Source organism: Molothrus aeneus, chromosome 1 (genome assembly GCF_037042795.1).
Source record: "Molothrus aeneus isolate 106 chromosome 1, BPBGC_Maene_1.0, whole genome shotgun sequence".
NCBI classification, from domain to species: Eukaryota; Metazoa; Chordata; class Aves; order Passeriformes; family Icteridae; genus Molothrus; species Molothrus aeneus.
This window is the reverse complement of record NC_089646.1, coordinates 118,597,173-118,623,920: the sequence shown is the minus strand read 5'-3', so window position 1 is coordinate 118,623,920 and position 26,748 is coordinate 118,597,173. Positions and strand designations below refer to the sequence as shown.

At 36.6% G+C, this 26,748-nt stretch overlaps 1 protein-coding gene across 2 annotated transcripts in view; it reads left to right on the top strand.

Annotated features, from left to right (window-relative positions):
- The window catches only part of ARFGEF1 (ADP ribosylation factor guanine nucleotide exchange factor 1), an 84,766-nt gene that overhangs the window by 40,053 nt on the left and 17,965 nt on the right, over positions 1–26,748 (top strand). For both annotated transcript variants that reach the window (XM_066563746.1, XM_066563753.1), the window contains 16 exons: positions 512–675; positions 1,785–1,918; positions 5,334–5,568; positions 9,523–9,622; positions 9,762–9,901; positions 10,006–10,114; positions 10,975–11,176; positions 12,099–12,210; positions 13,390–13,595; positions 13,696–13,780; positions 14,326–14,497; positions 15,665–15,816; positions 19,061–19,189; positions 22,302–22,460; positions 22,782–22,932; positions 26,430–26,520. In XM_066563746.1, the coding sequence (XP_066419843.1) occupies positions 512–675; positions 1,785–1,918; positions 5,334–5,568; positions 9,523–9,622; positions 9,762–9,901; positions 10,006–10,114; positions 10,975–11,176; positions 12,099–12,210; positions 13,390–13,595; positions 13,696–13,780; positions 14,326–14,497; positions 15,665–15,816; positions 19,061–19,189; positions 22,302–22,460; positions 22,782–22,932; positions 26,430–26,520 (2,341 nt within the window). The remainder of the gene's footprint in view (positions 1–511; positions 676–1,784; positions 1,919–5,333; positions 5,569–9,522; positions 9,623–9,761; positions 9,902–10,005; positions 10,115–10,974; positions 11,177–12,098; positions 12,211–13,389; positions 13,596–13,695; positions 13,781–14,325; positions 14,498–15,664; positions 15,817–19,060; positions 19,190–22,301; positions 22,461–22,781; positions 22,933–26,429; positions 26,521–26,748) is intronic.

Below are 26,748 nucleotides of genomic sequence, written 5' to 3'. Positions count from 1 at the left end.
TGTGCTGTCAGACTTTATTAGAGCATTATTTAACAGTAAAATGGACAGGATTTCATACATTGATTTACACTTTATATTGGAGAAGTAATGTTCTTTTAAAATACAAATTCTTGGTGGCTTTTTGGGTTTCTTTTTAATTGTTATTTTATTTTATTTCTGTATGAACACTCTTCAGAAATGGGTCCCTCTCTCCAGTAGCAGTGTCTCACTACTTTTCAGTTCGTTGTAAATTGTTTATCAGACTAATGGGTGGTGTTCCATACCAATACTTCTTGGAAACTTGGTAGAGTGGTGACCCTGACAAGTTAAGTTATAATTAAATTTCTTACTGTAATTTTCATTATTGGGAATTAAGAATATTGCAATTTTTACAGTTCTGTAGTGCCCTTTAAATTCTGTCTTAAGCTCCTCCTTATGATTTTTTTAGTATTTAAATGTTGGTTTTAAAAGCGCTTTCTAATTTTTAATCTCATATAACGTTCATTAATTATTTTTGCATCTTTTCTGATAGATGTGGAAGGGACTGCAGGTGGTGATGGCACAACTGTATCATTAGAGGATGGCAGTGACAGTGAAAACATTCAGGCAAATGGAATTCCAGGGACTCCAATTTCTGTTGCTTATACACCATCTTTACCCGATGACAGATTATCTGTCTCTTCCAATGATACTCAGGTACAGGCAGATATAATTGGGAAATACTGAAAAAAAGTATTATGTTTTAAATGTTGCCCAATGCTTGTGCAGAGTGATTAGTATAATTCTATAAAATAGGTTACTGAGATAAATTTCAAGAATTAAGTAATGTTACTCTAGTCAATGCACTACTTAAATGAAATTTTTTCTGAATAAATTTTGCATGTGATGTCTTGTTTATCCCAGCATGTTTTTAGTTGTCCCATGGAGTTACTGTTCAAGAGAACTCAGTTTCCTGTTTCGTGAAATGCTTCTGAGAAACTGTAAAACTAGTATTCAATATACATAGTGAAACATATAGCCAGTTGTACATATGCCTGTGTAATTCTAGTGTGCTCTTTTCAAACAAGAAATTGAAATTTCAAGCTGATGGCATGGTCTTGATGCAGTGATTAGATCAAGAGTTTCATGTCTGGGAGGATTTGATTTTCATTAACAAAACATATGTGAAAATATACTCCCTCTCTTGTATGAGGTATGTGTACACTTGTCAGCTGACCAAGAATATTTGCTGTCAGAGTGTACTGAGTAATTAGGTTTGAGAGTAATAATTTTAAGTTCAAAAAGTTGCAGTCATGTAGCCATACAAATAGAAGACTTAACATTAAACATTTTGCTTATGTATGGAGCAATAATACAGAATTGCAAGAAATTAGTAATAGGGGTGTTTATTGTACCATAGACATTTTATCAAATGTATCTGGCAGGAGATAGGTAACTATTCATGCTCTATTAAAATATCTGGTGTTTGGGTCTTTTTAAAGTAGTTATCTACTCAAAGAGCCTGGCAGCAGGCTTTTTGAGTAGATAACTTCTTTTTCCCTGCAAATTACCCTACTTAAACTTGACCTACCTAATTTCATGACAGTCTTTAATTAATTCTGACTTCATACTGAGTAGGACATTTTTAGTAGTGACTTTTATTTCAGTTGGACTGCAGAATGTTTTTTTTTTTTTAATCTTGAGACCATAAAGATAAAGTGAGTTGGTTATATTTGTATATTAACTTTTTATTGCTCGGAGATGGGGATTTCCCTACACGCCCTGCTAATGCAAAATGGAATACTGAAATATGTTAACTTCCTTAGGAATCTGGAAATTCTTCAGGACCTACCCCTGGTGCTAAGTTTTCCCACATTTTACAAAAGGATGCCTTCCTTGTATTCAGGTCACTGTGTAAACTCTCCATGAAGCCCCTGTCAGATGGACCACCAGATCCAAAGTAAGTAGAATTTAAAAGTTTTCCTAATGAATCTAACAATAAAAATAAATTATATAAATATTTTTGTGAGTACTGTTAACAAGAAACTAATGGTATGGTGAAAAGAATGTAGAAACTTTGGAAAGGTACTTTTATGTTTTAATGCATCTTTTGTATACCTATTCAGAAGTTTCTTAACACCTATCCTTTTATAAGTAGAACATGTTCTTCTTAGTTGCTGTTTATAATGCATTTGAAATGAGTTTGTATAGAAGATTATCAGGTATTTCTGGTCTTGCTTACACTACTCTGCTTTGGGTACCTTCTAGGTTTGTAACCATTGCTGGTTGTGCCCCATAATTTCTTTTATCTCCTGCATAGTGCTCTCCATCCAAAATACAGCTCTGTGCTGGCCACTGGGAAGAAAATTAACTCTGCACCAGCTGAAACCAGCACATTTGTGTATCCAGTACACATCCTCAGCTCTACTTAATATAAACTTGTGTCACCTGGAGCTGATAACTGGCTATGATAAATTCATGATGCTTCTGTCAGCCTACTTAATCAAAACACAAATGTTTGATAACAAAGATTTTATTTGGCTGTTTCTTCTGACTGAAGATACCATGTTTTCAGTTTCATTTATAGAACTGTTGGTTATAAAGCAAATACAGAGTCTCCTCTATAAATGGGTGCCAGTATTAAATTTTGAGTGTCAGCAGAAAGGTTTGCCTTCTGATCTTTGATTTATATGCAGATAATTTATATACATTTGATTTGCACATTAGGAACAATGCTCATAATTTTCAAGAGGAGTGCTTTTTTGTTCTAAGGAGTGTTAAGAGATTTAATTGGAGCTGTAATATGATTTCAAATGACAGTGAAAGGCCTGGTATTCTTCAAAATAAAATCAGCTTTACTGTTCCGAGTCTAGCTTTTAAAGCAGGTAACTTTAAGACAGTTTAGTTACATCAGTGATGTGGATTTAATAAGTTGAAAAGATATGATGTAGTCAAAAGGATTTAAAGATTTAATCTAGGAACCTTTTTAAATTATCTGGCAATGCACTTTGAAAAGTCAGGACATTAGAGAATGAAGACTGAGGCATGAGGGTTTTTCCTCACTATTGCTGAGAATTGTCTTCCAGGAAATGTCTTGAAAATCCTGTGGTTTTAGTTAGTACTCTGAGACTAAAGCAGCCCATTTATTAAAGGTTTTAGTGGATTAACTCCCTTGCAAGAACAGTAATAGCTATTGAGGCACTTGGAGAATCTCATCTGAATCCATGGAGTCCTTGACATTCATATTAGAACTGGTGAAGCTCTTCATACAAAAACAAATTGGAGAAAAAGGCATTTAGGGCAACCAAAATTCACTGCAAATACATTTGAAGATATCCCATATTTGGAGAAGTGCCTAGAATTTATCAATGGTTCTGAGGCACTGATGGCTTTTTGAACTAATACAAACATGCTGTAAATGGAAGAGGAGGCGTAGGATATCTGTGGCATTTCAAGAGTCTTATCTGCCTCTTTAAAAATCTTACTTTCAATTAAATTTGTTATGAAGTCTGTAATGCAACTATTTTTAGATTTTAGGTAACTGAACTTAAAGCTTTAGCTTAAAATCGCAAGTCTGGAACTTAAGATCAGTATTTTGCTTTCTGGGAACCTGGTTAATGTCTTTGTTTCCTTTTGTTTTGGAATAAAATAAGATAGGGGTGAAATACAGCTCAAAAGTTTGCTTGCTGGTTTTTTGTTTTTATCTTAAACCTGTTTTAAGTTAAGTGGGCTTTACACATTCAAAAGTTTTAAGGTCAGCGTGTCCAGGATTTCAGGTGGGAGATGGCACTTGCTGGAAGTAGGCAATATTTAATATTTTATTTATGACTGAAATTCTCCTCATATTTAAATTCTTATATTCCATAGCAAAGCATAATCTGGTCATGTGCTATCTGCACACCTGGTACCATGTGATACAAAACCAAGCCTTTTGCATCAAAAGAGATTGGTATGTGAGCTTCCATGCAGTGCCAGCATCAAGCATTTTCTTGAAGAACTGTTACAGAGAGCAGTTTTGGATTGATTTTGACCCATAGCTCATTAGGAGAAATATAAGAGACAAGTTCTCACTTAATTTGACTGTCTGGCTGTTTTCTTCTCAAAAGCATCTTCAGAAGAAGCCTGCTGTTGGAATTAAAGTTTGAGTTTGAAATTTTTGCAGATTGATTTCCCCATTCCACTTTGTTTGGCAGAAATAATTGAGTTTATTTGCAGCATACTTAATATTAATTAGCATTTTTTGTTTTAGCTCGACTGGAATTACTTTTTTTTTTATTAAGCTTTTATATTTGCAATATATAGCAAATATCCAGCTACTCTGTGTGTCACAGATTGACTTGAAGCACTCCTGACTGTGTCTGGGCTGTACTGGATGAAAAATTTCCTGTTGTTGTCCCCTATGTTTCATAACTGTCCTCTATCAGGGGTAGCTGTTTAATGAAAGCTGGGGACTGTCCTGTTGGGAAAGCCAGTTGTGTCTGTATCTACTCTTCAGAAAAGATACAGCCTTTTTTGAAATGATCAGGAGTGGGAAGGAGCATCAGGAGTCTTAGGAGAGAATGGTTTCACCTGGAATGTTATTTATTGCATTGGATTTTAATAGGTGCAGATTTCCTTTATGCTTTTTGTTGTGTGGTTTCAGGGGCTTTTGGCTGTTTTGTTGTCTTTGTTGTTTTGGGGTTTGTAGAGCAGAAATAGTTAGCCCTGTTTGTGACCTGAATTCTAGTTCCCACGAGTCTGTAAGAACGTTACTGTGGAGCACCTGACAACACTGCCCTTGCCTGACTTGGTGATTGCCATGCTTCAAACAGGCACATTCTGTGTCTTACCTTCTCTCAGAGTGGGATGGGCCCAGTGACTGATAAGTGCTGTATTCGAGCAAAGAGATTTCAGTGTTGGCAAGAAGTATTGTGTTTATAGTCCTTCAACTCTTCTTTCCATGCTGGTGGAAATAGAGGAGGAGAAGGAATTTCTGCCCTTTACTACAGGGTTTGGTAGATGGGCTGGATTTTAGATGGGACCTTCCAAAGCTATGTTTACAGGAAAGAATGGTCCTTCATCCTCTGGCTAAAAGGGCAGCATTGCCCCTTGTTCCTGCTGTTCTGTGGTGCAGAAGAGAGAGTGGTTCAGTAGTAATTTCTCCTTTTCTGGAAAAGGTCTTGCCTGCATTCTTAGTTGAAAAATGAACAATTTAACAAAAAAAAGACCCAACATCTTTTTATGACCCTTTCTGCAACTGGTTGTGTCAAATTTGAGTTTCTCTCATTACCCTTCCACTTGCAAAATCATTGTGGTTTGTACTGACTTTTCAAGAGGATGTTTTTTTATTCTTTAGGTCTTACACTGGGCTGATGTGCTGTGTTGTTTTGTTCTAGATCTCATGAACTGCGGTCAAAGATTCTTTCATTGCAGTTGCTTCTGTCCATTCTGCAAAATGCAGGACCAGTCTTCAGGACAAATGAGATGTTCATTAATGCTATAAAGCAGTACCTCTGTGTTGCACTGTCAAAAAATGGAGTCTCCTCAGTTCCAGAAGTTTTTGAACTTTCACTTTCCATATTTCTTACCCTCCTGTCAAACTTTAAGACTCATCTAAAGATGCAAATTGAGGTATGTTACATTAATTTATAATTAAATGTGTGGGAGCTGTTAAGTGAGCATATGTTTATATTTGTGTGGCTTGGTGTTGCTTAAATAAATTTGTTTTCCTTTGTGACTCACAGCTTTTGTGTAAGACTTGCCAGATTTTCCTTATTTTGAAGTTTTGTGTTGGGTGTGGCATGGTACTATTGCAGAGTGTTGCTGAAACTCAGAATTGAGTAGGTTTGTGACTAAGTTCAGCCAATGTTCAATATTGTGATTCAGAAAGCTTAGCCCAGCTCTGAATATTATAAATTAGGAAAATGAAAACCCTGAGGAAAAGACTGTGTAATATATGGTTTTGCAAAAGATCTTTAGAATAAAAACTAAGGTCATGAAGAGCATTGTGGATTTTCTTCGAGATCCCTTGAACAGATTTCTTTCTCTGGGGAAGTCCCAGTTATTCTATTATTGCAGCCACTTCCCTTTGCTTATCAGGGCCTCTGTCAAGACATGTCCTGAATAAGATCTCATTTCCTCTAAAGGTGTGCACACAATTTAACTTTGGACTATAAATGGAGAGAAGTCCATATTTGCAATAAATTCTCTGAGTCCTGACAGGTGTTGTGAATCTTCAGTGGGTCTGTTCTAATTCATAGGGCAAAGGAAGATGTATCCCCATACAGGCCATTCACTTAAGAGTTGGACTCAATGATTCTTGCAGATCCCATCCAGCTCAGAATATTCTATAATTCTACATGTGGAGGGTTTGTTCTTGAGATCAGCTCTTTGTGCATAAGGTACAAACAGATTCTCAGAACAACTCTGTTCAACCACATGGGTATCCTCTTGTGGTGTCACATGTGTTAAGATCTTAATTCTGTGGTGAATAAAATAGTTCTGTGTGCAGTGTGTCCCTGCTGTTTATTTTAGTAATTTTTTGTTCAGAGATTCAGGTGGGAATACTGAAGCTGACAGATTGCCCCATCCAAGTGGATCTTAAGTTTGTGAAGAGATGCTTAGAAATGTTGATAAATCTTGCTGTTACAGGGACCTTGAATTCAGGGAATTCACTTCATCTATGAATGTCATTGGATAAGTTGATGTGTTATGGCAGCTTTGGAGGAAGGACCTCATTTTGACAGTCGCATGTCAGAAAATTACTGTGTTGTGATCACTTACCAGGTTATTTTGATACTTCTGTGGGGGAAAACCAGTAAGATTTACAGTATATGGTTGAGCATAGATTGGATAGAAATGATTGAATGTGCTTTGAAAATATGATGCATTTTGAAAAGCTTCAAGGCCAACTGTGTGCTCAGCAAGACTGTAGTGTGTGTGCAGGGTTTGGCATATCAGACAGACTGGGTGGAGCTGTTCTCAGTCCCACAGCCTCCCTCCCAGAAAGTGTTGGACTTGCTGTGTTCAGAGAGCTTACAAGTCAGCATGTAGGTGGTGAACACATTGCAGTCAGCTTTCCTGACAGAAATTTGATAGGTTTCCATCACTGCCAGCCTTTCACAAATCCCTAATAGAAAATGAAGACATACGAGGCAAACTGGTTGTAGGATGCCCTGCACTAATGTAGCAGGTTCTAGAGTATGCTAAAGACCATCACCACATATCAGGGCTACATTTCCTCCTTGTGAATAGCAAACCCAAAAACTTGGTGCTGCTGAAGTACCCATTTATTACAAAGTACAGGGTACAGCAGTTTCTAGAAACTTCTTTCTTTTTCCTGATTGTGAGCTAAGAATCCTTCTTTCAGCTACTGATCCTAAAGGTTATTCTGAAGATGTGGGTAGAAATGTAGATAACTTCACATGCAGTTTGTGTCTTGAAGCTGTAAGGAGAGCCATATGCTCTGATTTACAATATGCAAAATCTATATATTTTGGGATCGAGGCTGCATTTTTCATCTGTGTAAGAATTTTCTGGCATGTTTGTAAAGAATAATTTCAGATTCTGTTGAAAGTGACCCTCCTGTTGACTTAAATATTTAGCTAACACTGCCCTCTGACAGTAAAATAGTTTGATTTGTACCTTAATTGTATTGTAGCAGTAATTCTGAAGGGGTTAATGAATATATTTGCAGCAAATCAAATCCTAGATATCAGAGGAGTTGGGGTGTCATTTAGCTGTGCTTACCATTACCACCCTTTCCTAACTGTGAATACCTTAAAATTCATACTTGAGTTGATCAAACATAATAAATAGTTATTTTCTGGTTTACTTTTCCAGAATGTTAAGAACAAAGTCTCAGCTCTGTGAATTGCCATAAGTTATATACTGATAAGCAGCATTTTTAAGTAGCTGAAATGTAAACCGTAACTATGGTTTTGAGAAGTTCTTCATTCCAGGATATGCTTTTCCAAAGGTGACACCAGAGGCAAGAAGGTGGCTTGGTCTCAGAGGCGTAGAGATCTGAAGTGCCTTGATAGTATGCAGTGCTTCCAGCTCTTTTCTAGCTTAGATTTGGGTTTAGTTTTTGTCCTTGAAATCTTTTTCTCTGCTTCATCAGTGACTTCTTTTTTAAATTTTCTACCAGAAAAGAAATATTTTTGCTAGTTCCAGAGACATATAAAATCAGTGTCTTTCAATAAAAAGTCAGAAAACACCAAATGTGTAACTGAGGATTACTCACAGCATGACATGTATTAAATTTTTGTCTTTCTCTGATTACATAAAATTGGGGCTAAAATCAGTCTAGTACGCTTAAGTATGTTTAAGCACTTGCCAGTCTTGGAATTGTTATGTGTTGAACTCCTTAGGTTTCATAGGGATGCTTTCCTTATTAAGACAGTTAGCTGACATTGTGTTGTGTGCCTCTATTTCTCTAAAGAGATCAATAAAATGTAACTATTTTTAGCACATTTTGCTTGAAGAAATAGCTTACCACCAAAGTTGCCTAAAAATCACTTGCTGTTTTTCCCCAGATGTATGACTTAAAGTGGAAACAGCCTTATGTTTTTCTCTACCTGGCTAATAGCATAAAAATCTCTGTAAAAAATCTGTGCTGTGAAGGAACAGTCAATATTAAAATGAGGGTAGTTATATATTTGGATATTTGTGTGATGCTATTGGAGAAATTGAATGGCTTGAGACTCTTAGCAGTTGTCTAGTAAAATTGTGTGTTGTGGATTTGGATCCACAGGTGGCTGTGAAGAGCTGGGCTCTCAGAAGTACAGAACAGTGATGAATGCCCTGTTCACTTCTGAGTTCAGGTGCTGTTACAGCAGTTGCTGCTGCCCAGGGAGGAAGCAAGAAGAAGCTTTAGTTCAGCTGCTAAGCAAGCTTGGCTGAATTAGTCAGCCTATGGTGCTGATGAGTCTGGTGAGGAACTAATTGATAGGAGATAAAATAGTTTCTGTTCCAAACAACAGCACCTGTACTACAATAGTTTCAGGGCAAACTCACCTGTATTCTAGTGAAGAGTAGCTTTCCTGATAATGGAGGTGCTGCATGCTATGTCTGACCACTCCCCTTCTTCCAGTAATAATCTCATATTGTAGAGTGACTCTTTCCTGTCAAGACGTTTCCCTTCTAATGAAGGTCCAATACTTCAAATCTGCATAAGTAGCTGTTTGTCATGTTTATGTCATAATGTCATCATCTTGCAGATAAAGTATTTTTGTCATGAGGTAATAATACCTCTTCTTTCAGAATCCCAAAGAAACTCTTAACAGCAGTTTAGGCTTCTCCTTAGGCTGAATTGTCCTTCAGGATCTGACATTATTCCAAAATTTTCTGCTTTTGAATGCTTAGAAAATAAACCAGGGCAGCACTGCAGAAGCACATAAGTAAATAATTCAAATTCCTAATTTGCATGTATCAATCATAAGCTGTATTTCTTCCTTTCCTTCTTTTTTTTGCCTTTTCATTATTTTCTGTACTTCTAAAGTGCTGCTTTCAGAATTGACCATCAAAGTTAGTAACTGTTTTTTAATAGATTTTTTTCCTCCCTCTTCCTGGAATATTTTTTAGGTTTTCTTCAAAGAAATTTTCCTATATATCTTGGAAACTTCTACTAGCTCATTTGATCATAAGTGGATGGTTATACAAACACTGACAAGGATATGTGCAGGTATGAATGACTGTTTTTGACTATGAATGACTATGAATTTCTAGAATTAGTTTTTTATCTCAAAGAATAAAACTATATTTGCCTTTCATTAAATTACCTGTTTTTTGTTCCAAGTTTGACAATGTCACTTTATTTATAGATGCTCAGAGTGTGGTGGACATCTACGTGAACTACGATTGTGACTTAAATGCAGCAAATATATTTGAAAGGCTGGTTAATGACTTATCAAAGATTGCTCAAGGAAGAGGTAGCCAAGAACTTGGCATGTCCAATGTTCAGGTAAAAATTGCACCAAACTTTATGAAGTTTCGCGTTTCTTGGCATGATAGGTTGAGACTAAACTCTCCAGTCCACTAACAAATTGTTCATGAAATCTTTTCTAGGAATTGAGTTTGAGGAAAAAAGGACTGGAATGCTTAGTATCGATCTTGAAATGCATGGTGGAATGGAGTAAGGATCAATATGTAAATCCCAATTCCCAGACAACCCTTGGTAAGATATATGGTGTGTTTCTTCTGCCTTTAGTAATGAGGTGCTACAGGACTTCATTGTGTTTGTCCAGTATTCTGATGCTGTTAATGTCCAGACTTTTTCCTTTGGTAGAAATATTGATAAGTTTGGTGTCATTTAAACAAGTTGTCTTTTCCTAATTGTATGAATTCCAAGAATGCTACTGGACTGAAAAATGTCTAAATCCTGTTATTTTCTGTATTTCTGATTTTAAAAGTGTCTCAGAACTTTCTTTGAAGCTCCCTTGATTTTTATATAATTTCATATTGATTAAATAACTGCTAAAGCAAGCTGAATGGAGAGCATTTTTTTTACTTATTTACTGGTTATTTTAAAAATTACTTGTTTACTGAATACTTACATACACGTTTTATAGCTGTAGAAGTTTGAATGTTGTAAGCCATGAAGTAACTAAATAATTACTTGTTTTAATCTTGTTTTCATCCAACCTAAGGTTATGCCAGAATTTTCAGATTAAGCATTTAAAGTTGGTAGGTGATGTAGTAAACTTTCTAGGAGTGGTTAGCATGGCTGTCTTTGTGAACTGAGAGCACCAACTCCTTGGCATGCCTAAATTCTTTCAGACACTGTGTTTAAAAAACTTAGAATAAGTCGCTCCAGGTTAAAAATGACACTGGATTTGAAAATAAAATAAAAAAGCTGTAGTTGGTTTTCTGAGGTGCTGGGGTTTATTTCCCAAGTGCCTGAAATTATAGTTTTAATTTAAGATTTAAATTTCAGTATGTGATGAACTGACAGAATTCTCCTTGATATATTGTAGTGATTTTTGTTTCTTTTCAGTGTATGTGTTTTGGATATATGTAACCCTTTCCACTTTATAGGCCAAGAAAAACCCACAGAACAGGACAGCAGTGAAACCAAACACCCTGAGACAATTAACAGATATGGAAGCTTAAATTCTTTGGATTCTACTGCTTCATCAGGAATTGGCAGTTACAGCACACAGATGTCTGGCACTGACAACCCAGAGCAGTTTGAAGTCCTAAAGCAGCAAAAGGAAATAATAGAACAAGGAATTGACTTGTGAGTGCCCTTTTATCACCCATGGGAGGGTGGATTCTTTTGGAGCTATGAAGATTCCTGGGTTTTTCTTCCTTCTCCTCATAGATACTCATCTTGTGTTAGGAAAAATCTCTGGATGTAACAGCACTTCCTCTGGTGAAAGAGTGCTGAATGGTGTCCCCTTTGGAGCCTGTCAACAGTGTTTTGTGTTAACCTAATTCCTCACAGCTAGAAGATGAGTACTCTGAATGTTTGTTCTTTTTTTCTCCAGACCTGCTTGTCTAAAAATAAGGTTTTTATATTTGGATAAAAAGAACATTGAACTCGTGATCATTTGAATGTGACCCATTTTAATGTCCATGTTACTGGTGAAAATTCCTATATGCTTATGCTGATGAGTCCTTATGATTAATTAATTTGTCATAATTAGAACTGGAGGATAGTGTCATTTCTTAGTGCAGTCTGATGTGAATCTTCTGTGTGATTTTATCTTCATCACCTTAATCTCTTCAGTGAGGTCAGTTTTATGCAAAAATGAAAGTTTCCTGTCATACATTTCTGGGACCCTGCACAAATATGCCTTATTCCTTCAGGGCTTCATTTTCTTTCAGTTTCCTGGTTCTATGTTTTGTATGTTTCCATTTTTACAGGCAACTAATGAATTTGTTGATTGCTTCATACAGATTAAGATAAAAATCAACAGCATAATTGTTCTTTTCAAGGTTTTGCTGTCTTTGTGGAATATTTTTTTATTTATGAGTGCCAGAGTAAAGGGAAATAGCTCATTCCTATGTAATGTGCAGTTTGATAAAGGAAAAATACTTAATATGTAGATTTTTCAGCATCTTATCTGAAATTTCTGAATTTCTTTACTTAGGGTGGTACAACTTTTTGTATGGGTAAAAGGATTAACTCTCATTTCATCTTGCTTTTCATTGTACAGATTCAACAAGAAACCAAAGAGGGGGATTCAGTACCTGCAAGAACAAGGAATGCTTGGCACTACCCCTGAAGACATTGCTCAGTTCTTGCATCAAGAGGAAAGATTAGATTCAGTAAGGAAACTGTTTTCCTGATGGTTGTCTGTGCTTACACTGATGTGTTTATACTAATTGCAAATCAGCTGATAGTGTTCAGAGTGTGTATCACATTATTGTGGAATGAAGAAAAGGAAACCTGTCTCTCTCTCTTCTAAAATTTGTAAGTTCAAGGAATTTGAGTTGGAGGGTGCAGTAGAGCTCTACCCTGTGCTCTATGCATCCTGTGGTTCAGCATCCTGTAAAGCAAGAGACTGACCTACTTGAGCTGACTCAAAACTTGTACTTAGTTGCTAGTATAGCTTGAAGCAACTTAGTAAATCCTATATACTTTAGTAAGGAACTGCCAGAATTATCTGTCCTTCAGAGATGGTGAAAATAATAATGTGGTGTAACAACATTAAAAGCACTTTTTTTCTGCCCCCAGAGGAAAGTTAGCTAATTGAGATTAGCTCTTTCATTTTATTTACAGCTAGCAGCTGTTGCTGGACTTGGAAGGGTCCTGCAATATGGGTAGGAATATCTCATGTTAATATTGTCATGAGAAACCTAACTTTCTGAAACAGCAGTTTTCACCATTATACATAAAGGCCACAGCCATTGGTGCCCATGTTTGCTACTGTGGCTGAATTCACAAATCTTGGTATTAATGCTTAGAATCAGACATTAAAACATTTTTTTAACCTCAGTTTACATATCCAGGCATCTTTATCTGAATGCATGCTCTTCTTCATTGTACTGTGTTGTGTTGACAGTGATCAATTCAGGTGTGTTTTGAGTACCAGCTATTTTTATTTGAGCATCCCTTGCATCTGTTTGAGATCAGTACTCTAGGGAAAAAAGTTTAGTGAGCTTTTCATTCCTGTAATAAGTTTCTTAACTACAAAAATCATTACAGCAGAGTACAATCATTAGTAATACTAACTTTGTCTTGTACACGTGTGGAATTCATCTAACAAACAAATGGCATGAGAGTAAGAGCAGAGAAGGAAGAATGTAGGCAGCTACATATGAGCATGTAAGAGCATTATGATGGAATATGTGGCTAAAATACTTTGCTTCAGACAATGGAGGAGAAGCAGGAATATGTCTCAGTTAACTGCAATACACACCTCTTTTTGTACAACATTTGACTGTTGTTGGTATTTATTTTTCAAATATAAATGCACTAGTTTGTCTTTTCTACTCTTGTTTTAGACTCAGGTTGGGGAGTTCCTGGGAGACAATGATAAATTTAACAAAGAAGTCATGTATGCATATGTAGACCAACACGACTTTTCGGGAAAGGATTTCGTTTCAGCTCTGCGCATGTTTCTAGAAGGATTTCGTCTGCCCGGAGAAGCTCAAAAAATTGATCGCTTAATGGAGAAATTTGCTGCTAGATATTTAGAATGTAACCAAGGGTAAGATACACTACTTCTTCAGAACTTTGGAAAACTGAGTGATTAGTAAAAAATCTTAATAAATTAAATTTGCTATTCTTTCTCTCCTTTTTGCCTTCAGGCAAACTCTTTTTGCTAGTGCAGATACTGCATATGTTTTAGCTTACTCAATTATCATGTTGACAACAGATCTTCACAGTCCACAGGTATGTTGCTGGAATAAATATCCGTGTAATTCATAGGCATGTAACTTTCAGGCATTGTGACAGTGTAGTTGTTAAAGCTTGTTATCCAATTTAGCATCAGGATGTGTTTAATAAGTAAGGTAGTCTACATTAGTGCATCTTTTTAAGTAGCAGTATTATGTTTCATGGGTGTTGAGGTTTTGAAGTTTTTTTGGTTAGGCCTTTCTGTAAGGTAGCTTTCTGCATCATAGATAGTTTGGTCTGTATGACAAGAAAAAGCTTTTTTTCCCTTTCTTTTTTTTTTTTTTAATGTACATCTAATTTGACATACATTTGATCTGTGGATCCCACCAAATGTTTGAGTGTTAGAATGTCCTCATGGCTTTGCGGTATATTGTAGATTTGACAGTGTAATCTTGGATATGTTGAATACTTTAAAAAGTCTTCTGAATCAGCAGGTTTATCCCTGATGGTAACTTCTTGTGGGCTGGGCAGTTTTATAGGAAGATTGTAAATTAGAAGCTTGCCTCGTGTGTTGATATTTACAGCTACTTTCTGCATTTCAGGTTAAGAATAAAATGACAAAAGAACAGTATATTAAAATGAATAGAGGTATCAATGACAGTAAAGATCTACCTGAAGAATATTTGTCTGCTATCTATAATGAAATAGCTGGAAAGAAGATTTCAATGAAAGAAACAAAAGAATTAACAATACCTACAAAATCCAGTAAACAAAGTAAGTAGTGGCATTGCTAGCTTTCTTCAGTTGGGTTGGCTCTTCAGTTTCATGAAGCTCTCCTTTTTAAAACAGGAGTTGAATGAAGCAAACACCACTCACTTAATTCACAGTGAGTCCTAGCTTCTAATTTCATATTCTTTTCTTTTTAACATAAATGCATGATGCTAACCTCAAATCTGCATTAAATACAACTGCTTATTTTCACTTCCCTTTGCATCTGAATTCTGGCAGTCAGTGCATTGACCATGGAGGAGGCAGGTGTTGCTGTTGAGCAGCAGCACAGGGAAAAAACTGTGAAGTTACATGGTTGCCAATAGGTACAGAGCAGAACACACACATTGTGTGTGTCTTCTTTTTCTTAAGTAACTGTTGTGATTTCTTGCAATAACCAATCTGTTTTCAAATATTTTGCAATATTTGATTCTTAGGGCCCTAATTTGTGCACTTTATTAATAATCTTTTCCTTTCTCAGATAACAGAAAACCTTTGTGTTTTGCATACTGTGAAGATTGAGATGTTACATTCTAACTTTTCTACAGAGAACCTTAAGAGAGATTGAACTTTTTCCCAACATATTTGTATAATTTAAGTCCTAGGTTAGCCTTATGAACAGATTGCTTGCAGGAAATTAGCATCTGAAAAAAAGAAATACTCTTGTTTTCAGTATTCATTCACTTAACATAATGTTTTATTGTCACTTTTAAAAAGATGATTATTACATGCTACTTGGATTTCACTGTCTTCTTGAGAGGTGGGTTCTGTTATGGAAATGAAAAGGTTTAATGTAGTTCTCACACTGGAAAAGGATGTCCAGTTATTTTTATTGTTATTTTCTCTGCTGATGGATTCCTATGACATATCTCTTCATTTTGAATTTAACTTAGTGGGTGTGATATTTATGCTGTCAGTTGAGGTGATGGAGAAGAAATCTCTGTTGTTCAAATCTTAAAATTCTGTAAAGGTTTAAAAATAGTTTGCATTTCAAATACAAGTTTGCCTTAAGTTAAATTTTATCTATGTTGTAAAAGAAATATGAGAAGGCTGGTATGATAATTTCAGAAAGTGAAGATAATACAAAAGTACATCTGAATATTGTACTTAATGAAAAACGTAAAATTATTATATTCCTAAAGATGCAAAATGAGAGAAAAAATGTGTTTGCAGGTGTTGCTAGTGAGAAGCAGAGAAGACTCCTATATAACTTGGAAATGGAGCAAATGGCTAAAACAGCTAAAGCTCTTATGGAGGCAGTGAGCCACGTTCAGGCCCCTTTTACCAGTGCAACACACCTGGAGCATGTGAGACCCATGTTTAAGGTGAGATACCTGTTCAGATAATCATGTAGAATATCACAGTTTCTTAATACAAAATGCTGACTGACAGGATTTATTGAAAATACTGAAGATTTGCATCTGCTGTGCTTTGCTCATTTTGTGAGTTACTTAACTTGCTACAGGAAAGAGAGGATTTTGAACCTTCTAATCTAGTTTCCTTTACCCTGGAATTTAAGAAATTTCTGTGCTGGTACAAGAAGCAATGGAGCAGTTATCAGGAAAAACATTTATCTAATGTTGTCTGTTGCAAATTAATGCTTTAGAAAGCTAGGAGTGTAGTCCAGTGTAGGGGAGGAAGCTGAACCTGTATTAAACTATTATTCTAAGCACCACTCTGCTATTGTGTAAGTGCAAAGCTGTCTGCATGCCAAATGCTTTTTCCGTAGCAGTGATTCAGATTCATAGACAGAGTATGTTCAGCAGTGTAGGATGCCTCAGTGTGCTCTTGGATGTGGTCTCTGGCATACCTAACTCACAGCAGTCATCTGCCATTGAGATTAATTGTTAGGGCTTTGAGATAATTGTTAGGGCTCTTGTTTGTGTCCTTGTTCAAGCCATGGTGCTCACATGACCGCTTTGTGAACTGCTCCAGGGAAGTAAAGTCTCAGACCTCTACCACTGAATGAACAAATGGTTCCCTGGGGGGATGTGCTGTGAGGTTAGATGGAGCTCCAGGCCCAAGAAGCTCAGAAACATTTAGGTTGAAATAGACTCTTAAAAGCTTTGAGTCCTGCTGTTAGCCCAGGGCTGCCAAGTCCACCACTAAACCATGACCTGAAGTGCTGCATTTACATGTCTGATAAATGCTTCCAGGGTTGGTGCCTGCACTGCTTCCTTGGGCAGCTTGTTTCAACTTATGTCAACTGCGTCTGTGAAGGAATTTTTCCCAATATTCAATGTAAATGTCTCCTGGTGCAACTTGAGGCCACTTGCTCTCATCCTTTCCCTTGTTACTGGGGAGAAGAACCTACTCCCACCTCTTTCACCAGCTCCATTGTCCTTCTCTGGACTCAATCCCATACCTCCATGCCTTTCTTGCAGTGAGAGCCCAGAACTGAGCACAGGATGCAGAGTGTGGCCTCACCAGTGCTGAGTACAGAGCACTGCCCTGGTCCTGCTGGCCACCCTTCCTGGCACAAGCCAGGATGCCATTGGCCTTCTTGGCCACCTGGGCACACTGAAGGTCTCTGTGTGAGATTGCTGTCTATGAGGCAAAATTACGAGTTCTTTGTCACCTTATTAAAAAAACTAGCATAGTATTTGATTTGTACGGAGGAACACTAAGCACAGACCTTGTTAAAAATTTACTTTTAGGCTGTTCAAGGTATCACATGGCAGAGATGTACTATACTTTCTCTCTGTGGACTTCCTGAAGGCTGAAATGAAATAATTCACATGCAGGCATCTGTAAAATTCATAGTGTGATTTTCTTCAAGATACCAGCCCTAATCCTTCCTACCCTTTACTGTCTAAAAAGTGTATATTCAAAGCTCATTTTCAAAGGAGCAAAAAATTAAGCACCCTGGTTAAATTAACACTCTAAACATGTTTCATGAAGGTACAAAAAATAAGAAGTTTTTGCTTGAAGTTATTTGAGGGTGTTCATGAACTAATTAAAGTGCTGAGGACAGTAATGTAATGTATTGACCAGAGGGCTCTCTTCTCAAAAACAAGTAAGAACTGTGGAATTTGAATACCTAATTTCACTTTTTTAAATTTAGACTTAAATATTCAGTAAAAATTTACAAATTTCTGGGTATCTCTACTCATTGATGTCCACATAAAATTGATCATTGTAACTGTGTTTGCAGTTACATTGGCTGAATTCTTAAAACAGCAAAAATTCCCTTTATGCACCCATCTAAGCAGCCCAGAATTGATTGTCTGGTTTTGAGGCTTGATTTTCATCTGTATTAACAAAACAGCCTACAAATAACAGCATACATGTAGTTACAAAGCATAGTATACAGACCATTAGATAATTTTTAAGAAATTATTTCAGTTTCGTGATTTTTTAAGATTAGTTTTGGTTACAATAGCAGGGAAAATTAGGAAGGCATTGGGAAAAACCATACATTTCTGAACATAAAATTACAGAATAGTTTGGGTTGGAAGGGACCTTTAAAGATGATACAATGGGGAATTAAATCCTCAATCTTTGAATTCATCCAGTGCCTTTAATACTGTCTCCCAGTTACAGTTTAGTATGTGCAAGCATTAAATGCTTTTTAGGTAGTGCTTTTGGATCTGCAGGCTAAAATGAAACCAAAGCTCAGTGGTACATCATTTTATTATGAAATTAAGTGTGAAATCTATTGCTCCTTGCTGTGCCCATTGACTCTGTATTTCATCTGGGGTGACTTAAGGTAAAATTATGTCTAAAATCATTCTGGGTTCTGTGGTGTTTCCTCTCCATAACTCCATATAGTTACAGCAGAATTCTCTGCATCTTCTCACTGTTTTTTCTGCCTTTGGGAGGGGGAGCCTTGGCCACAAGGAAAGGACTATATGGTCTGTCTTGCAGTACTCAGTGGCACCTAAGGCAAGAGGAATGGGAAACATCAGTAGTGGCTTAGGTACAAAAAGATGGAGGGAAAAGGGCAACAAAATTAGTAGTAGAGAGATAAGGCAAGAGTCTTGTCCGGTATTTTGCTGTTGTTGTTGTTAGCTTACTATAATTTTAGTGTAATTAATAAAGTTTACCTTATTTTTAGTAATCTCCTTTTTTTGTTGTTGGTTTTTTCTGGTGTTATCAGGATAAGCTAGTCTTACTTATGTACTTTTCATCATAAATCTGTTATATGGTGTGTTGGTTATTACAATAAGTGTTTACTCTGTGTTTCAATGTCCAGAGATAAAAGTCATCCTGGAAGTGCTAAAACTCTAACAGACATCTAATTGACATAGCTTTAGGATTTGGTTTTTACAGCTATCTGAAGATGGCTGTGTGTTTGTTGCTGAGGGAGAGGACAAGTGCTTTGGAGGGGAGCTCCACTCTGCATTACTTCTGCCTCATTCTGTCTCATGTCTCTTCTGACCACACTTTTTAGTATTACATGTTTCATGTCTGTATGTTCTGTTTCCTTTTTGTCAAAAGACAGCTTCAGGGTTGATTATGTAAGTTAAGAATGGAATTTACACTTCAGCAAGATGGTGAAACGATAACATTCCCCTCAAGTACCAACAATTGCTGATAATTGTAACACTTGCTTTGCATCCATTGCAGTTGGCATGGACACCTTTCCTGGCTGCATTCAGCGTGGGTCTGCAGGACTGTGATGACACCGAAGTTGCCTCTCTCTGTTTGGAGGGTATACGATGTGCAATCCGCATTGCTTGCATTTTCAACATTCAGGTAAAAAATGTAAGATTGACACAATGCTTTGATTTATGTACCAGCAAGATGTTAGTGGGATTCTGAGTGTCCTTGCTGCTGAAGCTGCACACTGCAATAGATAGGGGCTGCCTGCTTCTGACATTACTGTTTCATCTGATATTTGACTGGAAATGTACATGAAGTGACCTTTATTTTTCCTAGTGTTTTGTGGTAAGTGCTTCCGTGCCTCTGCACTGAATGTTTGTTTCCCTAGAAATTGACTACTTTTATGTCAAAGTATTTTATTTCTAGCATTCTAGTTACAAAGCTGTTTAGGTGTGTTTTGTTGTTTTATAAAATGAGTCTCTCCATCATGTAAAATAGTATCTCTCTGAACTGTATTTGAAATATTGTTCTCAACTTCAGAGAGATGATATTAATCCAAGATGTCTTTAAATGGATACCCTTTTAACAGTTATGGCACTGAAAATGGCATTCCTGTTGTAATGAATGAATGGATCTTGCATGAAGTGCATTGCCAAGAATGCCAGACTCTCTGGCTCCACAGGGCCGTGGTGATTAAACTGGGGCTTTTTTTGGCTTTTGTTTTTCTATTTAGAAACCATTGGTAGGGAAGGTACAATTACATTATTGTAGATTATTAGTTAATAAATGGAGTACTGGTCTGCCATAAGTTTGTTACAGACATAGCTGAAGAGAGGGGCAGGCAAAATCTGTATGTTTGGCTTTGTGTTATTTCATTTGTATGTTGAAAATGCTTACCAAGAGAACACGCGCCAGCCCAGAAACCAACTGTATAAGACTAAATAGAAGATGTTGAACTATGATATGATAGGGAATGGTTTCCTTCCTTCTCCCATTGTATTTGTATTTGGCAAGTTAGATAACATTTACCATTAATGTGGAAAAGCACATTGGGACCTATGATACAGCTGCTTAAAAAAGTCCATTTGAGATCATGTGAGGTTTCTTTCCTCTGTTTTTCCACCTAATTTCTGCATGACCACCTGTTCCCAAGCTCAACAGACTTAAAAATTTGATTAACAAAGCCTTCCCTGGAGCCTGCAGATGTTCAGTGAAACACACTCCAGTTACTTTTGTTTCTAAGCTGCAAAAGTGGAACCGGTACCAATACCAGTTTCAGCAGCTGCAGAATTTAGCTCCCAGTGCTGCAGTGGTCAGACTTGCTGGAGAGGGCAAGGACATGTTTGCTCCAAGATCCCTGTGATTCAGTTGTACCCTTCATTGGCTTGGGACATGATTGAACTGGAGGTGTTCCAAAAACAAGTTTTTAAATTTCAGAAAATGGGAAGTGTTGCTTTTGCATTTTCAGTATAAGCATTATTACTTCTTGGTTTTCTGTGGAAATTCTATTTTGTTGATATAATTAAAAACAGTACTGGTTTGTTGGTAATTTCAGTATTACAGGATGATTCCAGTTCACAAGGTCTTGGTTAGGTGGGATATTGTCTGACTGCAGACACAAGATAGCTCTGATGGTTTGAAGGAGACTGGCATGTCTGTACTTGTGCTGGTTTAAGGATCTTGTCTGTTGGAATGAAGTTTATCCTCATGTGCTTAACCAGTGATGGCAACTTTTCCAGTTTTCATTGTGGAAATGTATAGAAATGAAGATTGGTGTCTATTAAGAGTTAACATTTACACACCTTGAGAGATAATGGAGGGACCTGGATTCCTTTAATTTTAAGAAAATTTCCAAAGTACACGATACAGTTTAAGTTATACATGCTCACCTCTAAAACCTCAATTATAGATTATGGTTTTAATTATTTATATTTTTAATCTTAGACTTGTCACACAGTCTGACTTTTGTCTTTAAGCATCTGAGAAAAGATATGCATCAAAAGGATGTACTTAATCTACTTATATCATCAAGTTTCAATTTCTGGGTGATGGACACATTATTTAGTTGTTTGTCTTCTACTGTGGTGGCTTAGAAAAAGGGGGGAGAGGGGAATACCTACATGAATGAGTAGGACTGAAAATGTTTTGGTTTTACAGAAAATACACAGTTTGTAGGCTCTGAAGCTTCATTGCTTAGTATTCTTTCTTTGAGAGTTCATTTTTCTGTGCTTCTACATTATTTTCTTCACCTTTGCCAGCGTACCCTGCAGAAATGGTTGGCTTTGAATGTGGCAGCTATTCTGTAGTCAGTGGCTCAGTGGCAGTCTGTCCCTTTTACCGTAGCCCACTATTGTGGTGTTAGTGTTTTCTCTGTGGAATCCCATTCTTTCTGGGGTTTTTTTAATGTTTTATATTTGGTTGTTTTCTGTGTTCAATGACTTTTTACTTTAAAAATACCCCTAAATATCCAAACAGTTAAATATATTTCGTAATTGTCGTTTGTTTATCTGGTGTACAACCATTTCACTTTACAGCCTTCAGTTTATACATAACAGGAGAATAAAATGCACTTGTGGGCTCAACTGTAATCCCCTTTTTACCATTGTAATTGGTTCATGTGAAATCTGAGGAGTTCCCTTTGTTGCTTATAGATACCATGCACATAAAAATTGGGTAACTGGGTGGAATTTTCTTTTGTGAGATCAGTCTAGATTTTGGTCACTTGCTGTTTACCCATGACACTTCTTCAGAAGCTTCTGAGATGCTCCAAATGGTGCAAATTAAATCAAATAGGTTTTGAGCAATTCCATAGAATTGGCATAACTTGCCTTTTAGATACATTTTTTAGATTTTATTGACAAAAAAATGCTAAAGCTTCAGTGAGTCTGCATAAGGCAGCATTTTCAGAGTAGGTCTGAGTATGGTACAAGAATATTGAAAACTTAGCTAATTAGCAACATTTCTTCTGAAGCAGCATCCTCTTTTCCCCAAAAAAGACCAAACCAGAAATGTAAGCACATCTTCTATGTCCTATGCTGTCAGACATTACACTTCATGTTCCTGATTTCAGAGAAGGACCTGATTTCATCCCACAGATACCTTCTTACTGGTGAAGAACTTGAGATATTTTCACTATGCTTTGGAAATTCAGTTCTAGGAAGAGAAAGATAAATGGTATAGTTGATGAAATCGTACAGATTGTACTAAGAACAAGAAATGGCAAAAATATTTATGAGACTTGTGTTTCTTTCCTTCCCATTTGCAGCTTGAAAGAGATGCCTATGTTCAAGCATTAGCAAGATTTACGTTGCTTACAGTGAGTTCTGGTATTACTGAAATGAAACAGAAGAACATTGACACCATTAAAACTCTCATCACGGTGGCTCATACAGATGGAAACTATTTGGGAAATTCCTGGCATGAGGTACAAGTCATTTGTACTTGAGCTGTAAGAAAGCATGTTCACTGATTTTCAACACAGTAGTGGGCTTGTTTGTGCATAAACACAGTGTGGTTTAGGTAAGTGCTGCATGTATACTTCTTAAAGTAGCAAAACATGTCTAAGTGAGAAATAAAACTGAGAGAGACTAATCCAGTACTATTTAAATTTATATTTATTTTAGAAAAAAACCCAGATTTTTTGACCTCAAGTATTGGAATTTTTTCCTTCTAAAGAGCTTTACTTGCTTTTTACTATTTCAAACTGCTTTTGGTTGGTAAATAACTTCTTTATTCTCTGCAATAGATTCTGAAATGCATCAGTCAGCTTGAACTGGCACAGTTAATAGGAACTGGAGTAAAACCTCGCTACATCTCAGGGACAGTGCGTGGCAGGGAAGGTTCTTTTACTGGAACAAAGGATCAGGCACCTGATGAATTTGTGGGGCTGGGACTGGGTAAGTGATGCAGATACTAAGTATTTCATTTAGCTGGTTTTGTTCAGAGAACTATTTAAATTTGTTCTGTGTTTTTATGTGAGTTTCTGACAAAAGACCGTGAAGTAGTCCTTGTAAAACTTATGCTTTGAATAGACTTACTCCAATTTCTGGAATATTTAGTTTGCTCTATTATTATTGTTAGGATGGAAAATGTAAGAAGATTATATATGTTGTTCAATTCTATTAAAATATCACTTTCCAACTAAAAATGGATTGCAGATGGTATGACCAGGTTTAATAATACTGCAACATTAGTGTGCCAAGTATTTTACCAAGCAAGCAAGTCAGTATGTGTAGGTTAAGCATCTGTTGTGGAGCTTTGTGAGAAATACACAGAATTCAAACCAAGTGGGAGATTAATTTAGCTTAAATTCTGAAATTTCATTTCTTTCCTTTTCTGGTTACTTTGGTACTGAGTAAGTGCCTTTTTTAGGCTTGAGCACTAAAATATACTGCAAAAATGAGATTATTTTTCTTATCTTCGTAGAAAAGTATAAGACTTACCTTAAATTTATCTTTAGAATGTTGGGAGTTTTGTTTATTTGTTTATTTTAAGTCGGAACACAGTTAAAGATATATAGGTGTAGGGTATTTAAAAACTCTGGAAGCATCAAAGTGTATATATACAAGTCTTTTTGACTATGAGAAAGTTTCAGTTATAGTGTGATGCTCAGTATCTCTGCCTTTTGAACTTCACTCACAGCCAAACAAAAGCTTTGTCTTCCCTCAGTTTTTCATGTAATTTTTTTTGAGTAATGATAATTTTCTGTTTTTCCTGATCTTAGCCCCCAAACTAGTCCTAATCATCCAGGTTTGTGTTCTCCTCAGAGAGTTTTTTTTCTTCTATAGTCATTCCTTTTCTTTCCCTTTTGCTCCCCTTTGGCCTGCCTCTCTGTACTTCCCTCACCTTGCCAAGCATTGATGAATGTTAAACTTGGGCTTGGAAATCAGTGAGTCTGCCAACATGTCATACACTGGGCTTCTTCCTGCCCTTCCAATATGCATCTTTCACTGTTCCCTGATGGACTTGTGCAACTTGGCTACTTCCAAATCCTGGCAGTTTCTCTATGCTTCTCTGTGCTTCTCTAAGGCTAAAGTGGCTGGCCTTTAAAAGTTTTAAGTCCTCATAACTCAAGAATGCAACTGGTATTCAGGTTTCCCTAAATCATACTTGCTGCTCATTGGTATAGGTCCAGCTCATAAAGACCTTTTGCTGCTGTCAGCTACATTTCTAGGGAAAACAGTTTATGCCCAAATACATAAAATGTTTTTCTCTGAATTCAATTTCTGGAATGCTTATTAGAGTGCACCTATGGAAACTTGACCATTTTCTTTTTTTTTTTTAAATAATGTTGCTTCAATCTTATTGGAAAATGCTTAACTTGGTTTTTATGCACTAAGAGGGGCTGTTAGAACATTTTCTCAACTGTTTTAGTTATTTCACTTCTTTCCACAAATCCTTTTTTGCAGATAGTTTAATTTTCTATGATTCCAAAGTATGCATTAGAACTATGGGTTTCAAGCAAGCTTTCTATAAACCTAAATTCCTGTGAAGAACACATAGTGTGTATGTCCATATACACAGACACATATTTTACAGGAAAAGAGTTGTTTAGAGTGAGTGAAGTTGCAGTCTGGTGAAACAGAAACTCCATCTTTCAGACCTACTTGCAAAATCAGATGTGGATAAGCAGCAGCACTCACTTTTTTTGCTGAAGTTAATGTGTTTTTTGAAATAACAAAGATGAACAAAACCAGACCCAAAAGCTCCTTTGCTCATTTACTGCCTCAGCAAGAATTCAGGTGTAGCTGTTCAGGCATCTGCACTCAAATGTCTTTATCTCTTGTATTACCTTCCTGTTGTGACCCTTTTTTTGTTGTACTTGGAAATTCAAAGCATCACAAGCATGGGGGTTGTAAAGGAATGAATAAGCATCTAGTCTATTGCTCCTTTGGTAGGAATATTGCCTTACTTGGAGTTGTAATTGTGAAATCCACATTTCTCCTATGTCAGTTTCTGTTCACAAAGTTGGAAGACAAAACTTGCTGCTGTGAGTAGGTCATAGCCAAAGTGTTTGGGCTCCTGGGTAACCACAAATCCTCTTTGGACAGGGGGAATCTGACAAATCTCTTTTTTGTAAAGCAGAGTTACCTAGCTGACTCCTGTGTTGCACTGTGAAAGATTTCACAACTGTTAGAGTGTAAGTCTGCTGTCTGTTCAGGTTTTCAAGCATTGAATTACAAATCCTGTGATAACAAGGAATTCTCACATAAGCTGGTAAAGTTGGTTAGGGCTCTGACTCCTTGGAATTAGCCCTTCCAATTCTCTTCACACTCTGCTGCTCATTTGATACTTCTTAGCTGACTCATTACCAACATTCGAGCTAATTGACACTGGCAGCTTGTGTGCTTACAAGAGAAGTCTTGATCAAACCCAGTGCTATTATACATTGCTGAGATACCAGCATGAGGTTACATATGTATGTACAGAAAAGTTGTTCCATAAATGCCCTAGAAAAGTACTTCAGGTAGGTAAGGTTGTATAGATTTGACAGACAGTCATCTCCAGCCACCTCCAAGTGTGGATGGCTCTGAGGCAGGCTGAAACATGAGAAGTTCTTCTCTCAGCAAACCTCTGAGATGAGAACTACTTGCTTTCTTTCAGTCTTCTGTTCTTTTCTATATTGCTTAAATTAAAAAAAAAAAAAAAAAAAAAGCCCTGCATACAGGGTATGTGGAATTACCCAAAGTGATTGCAAGATTCCAGCTCTTTCTTTGATGGTGATTGCTTTTTTTTTGGAGATGGCTAAAAATTTCAGAATTTTTCTCACTGCAAAGTTTGCAGTTTCTTCACAGCTTTCCCAGATGTAGGTTACAGTTTCAAGCCTCCAAAATAAATAATTACTGGTTTTATTTATAGGTATTTCTCACTATTTTGGGATGATAATTTTGCTGTAATTGAGATGTAGCTTAAAGATGGAATTCTGGTGGAAGCTATTCTTTCTGAATGATAAGAAATCTTTTGGGATTTACTCACTTGATGCTAATTAAGTGTGAAAAATTCTCCTCTAAGCTATATTCTCAGTCATATGTTGTGTGTTCTAAGTAGCAAGATTACCAAAGTTTCATTGAAAAATGGAGGAAAAAAAGGTGATTCTTGTGGGTTTTATTTTTTTTATCTGTTGCTCCAAATGTGGACAATTTTTAGGGACTAATATAATTTATACATGGATAGAGACATAATAATTAGGTAATTAGGATAATTAGGACTTACACTAACATGTAACTGTTCACTGAGATGTCCAGCTCATGCAAGGGAAATTCATAATGTGCTTCTCTTTTTGTGAATTAAAAATACATTTAATTATACTGGTAGTGGCAAACCTATTATTCCTCTTTCTTCCCAACCCGTTCTGTATTCTTTTTTACCCATTTTTCAATTTTTCTCACTGTAGTTGGTGGAAACGTGGATTGGAAGCAGATAGCAAGTATTCAGGAATCCATTGGAGAAACTAGCTCCCAAAGCGTTGTTGTTGCTGTAGACAGGTACTGTATTAAATTTCTTGTTGCCACCTGAAGTTTTTCAAGCAGTATTTGAATACCCTGTGCTAAGAAAAGGACCTTACTAATTTATTAATTTATTTGGAAAAAGCCTACATAAAAACTACCATAGAGAAGTGCTTTTCAGTTAGAGGGGGGTGGATTTATTTTTGCATCATGGGTGTTTGTGCAAGAAGGAGCAGGGCAAAGATTAGGCAAGAAGCTTTTTTACTG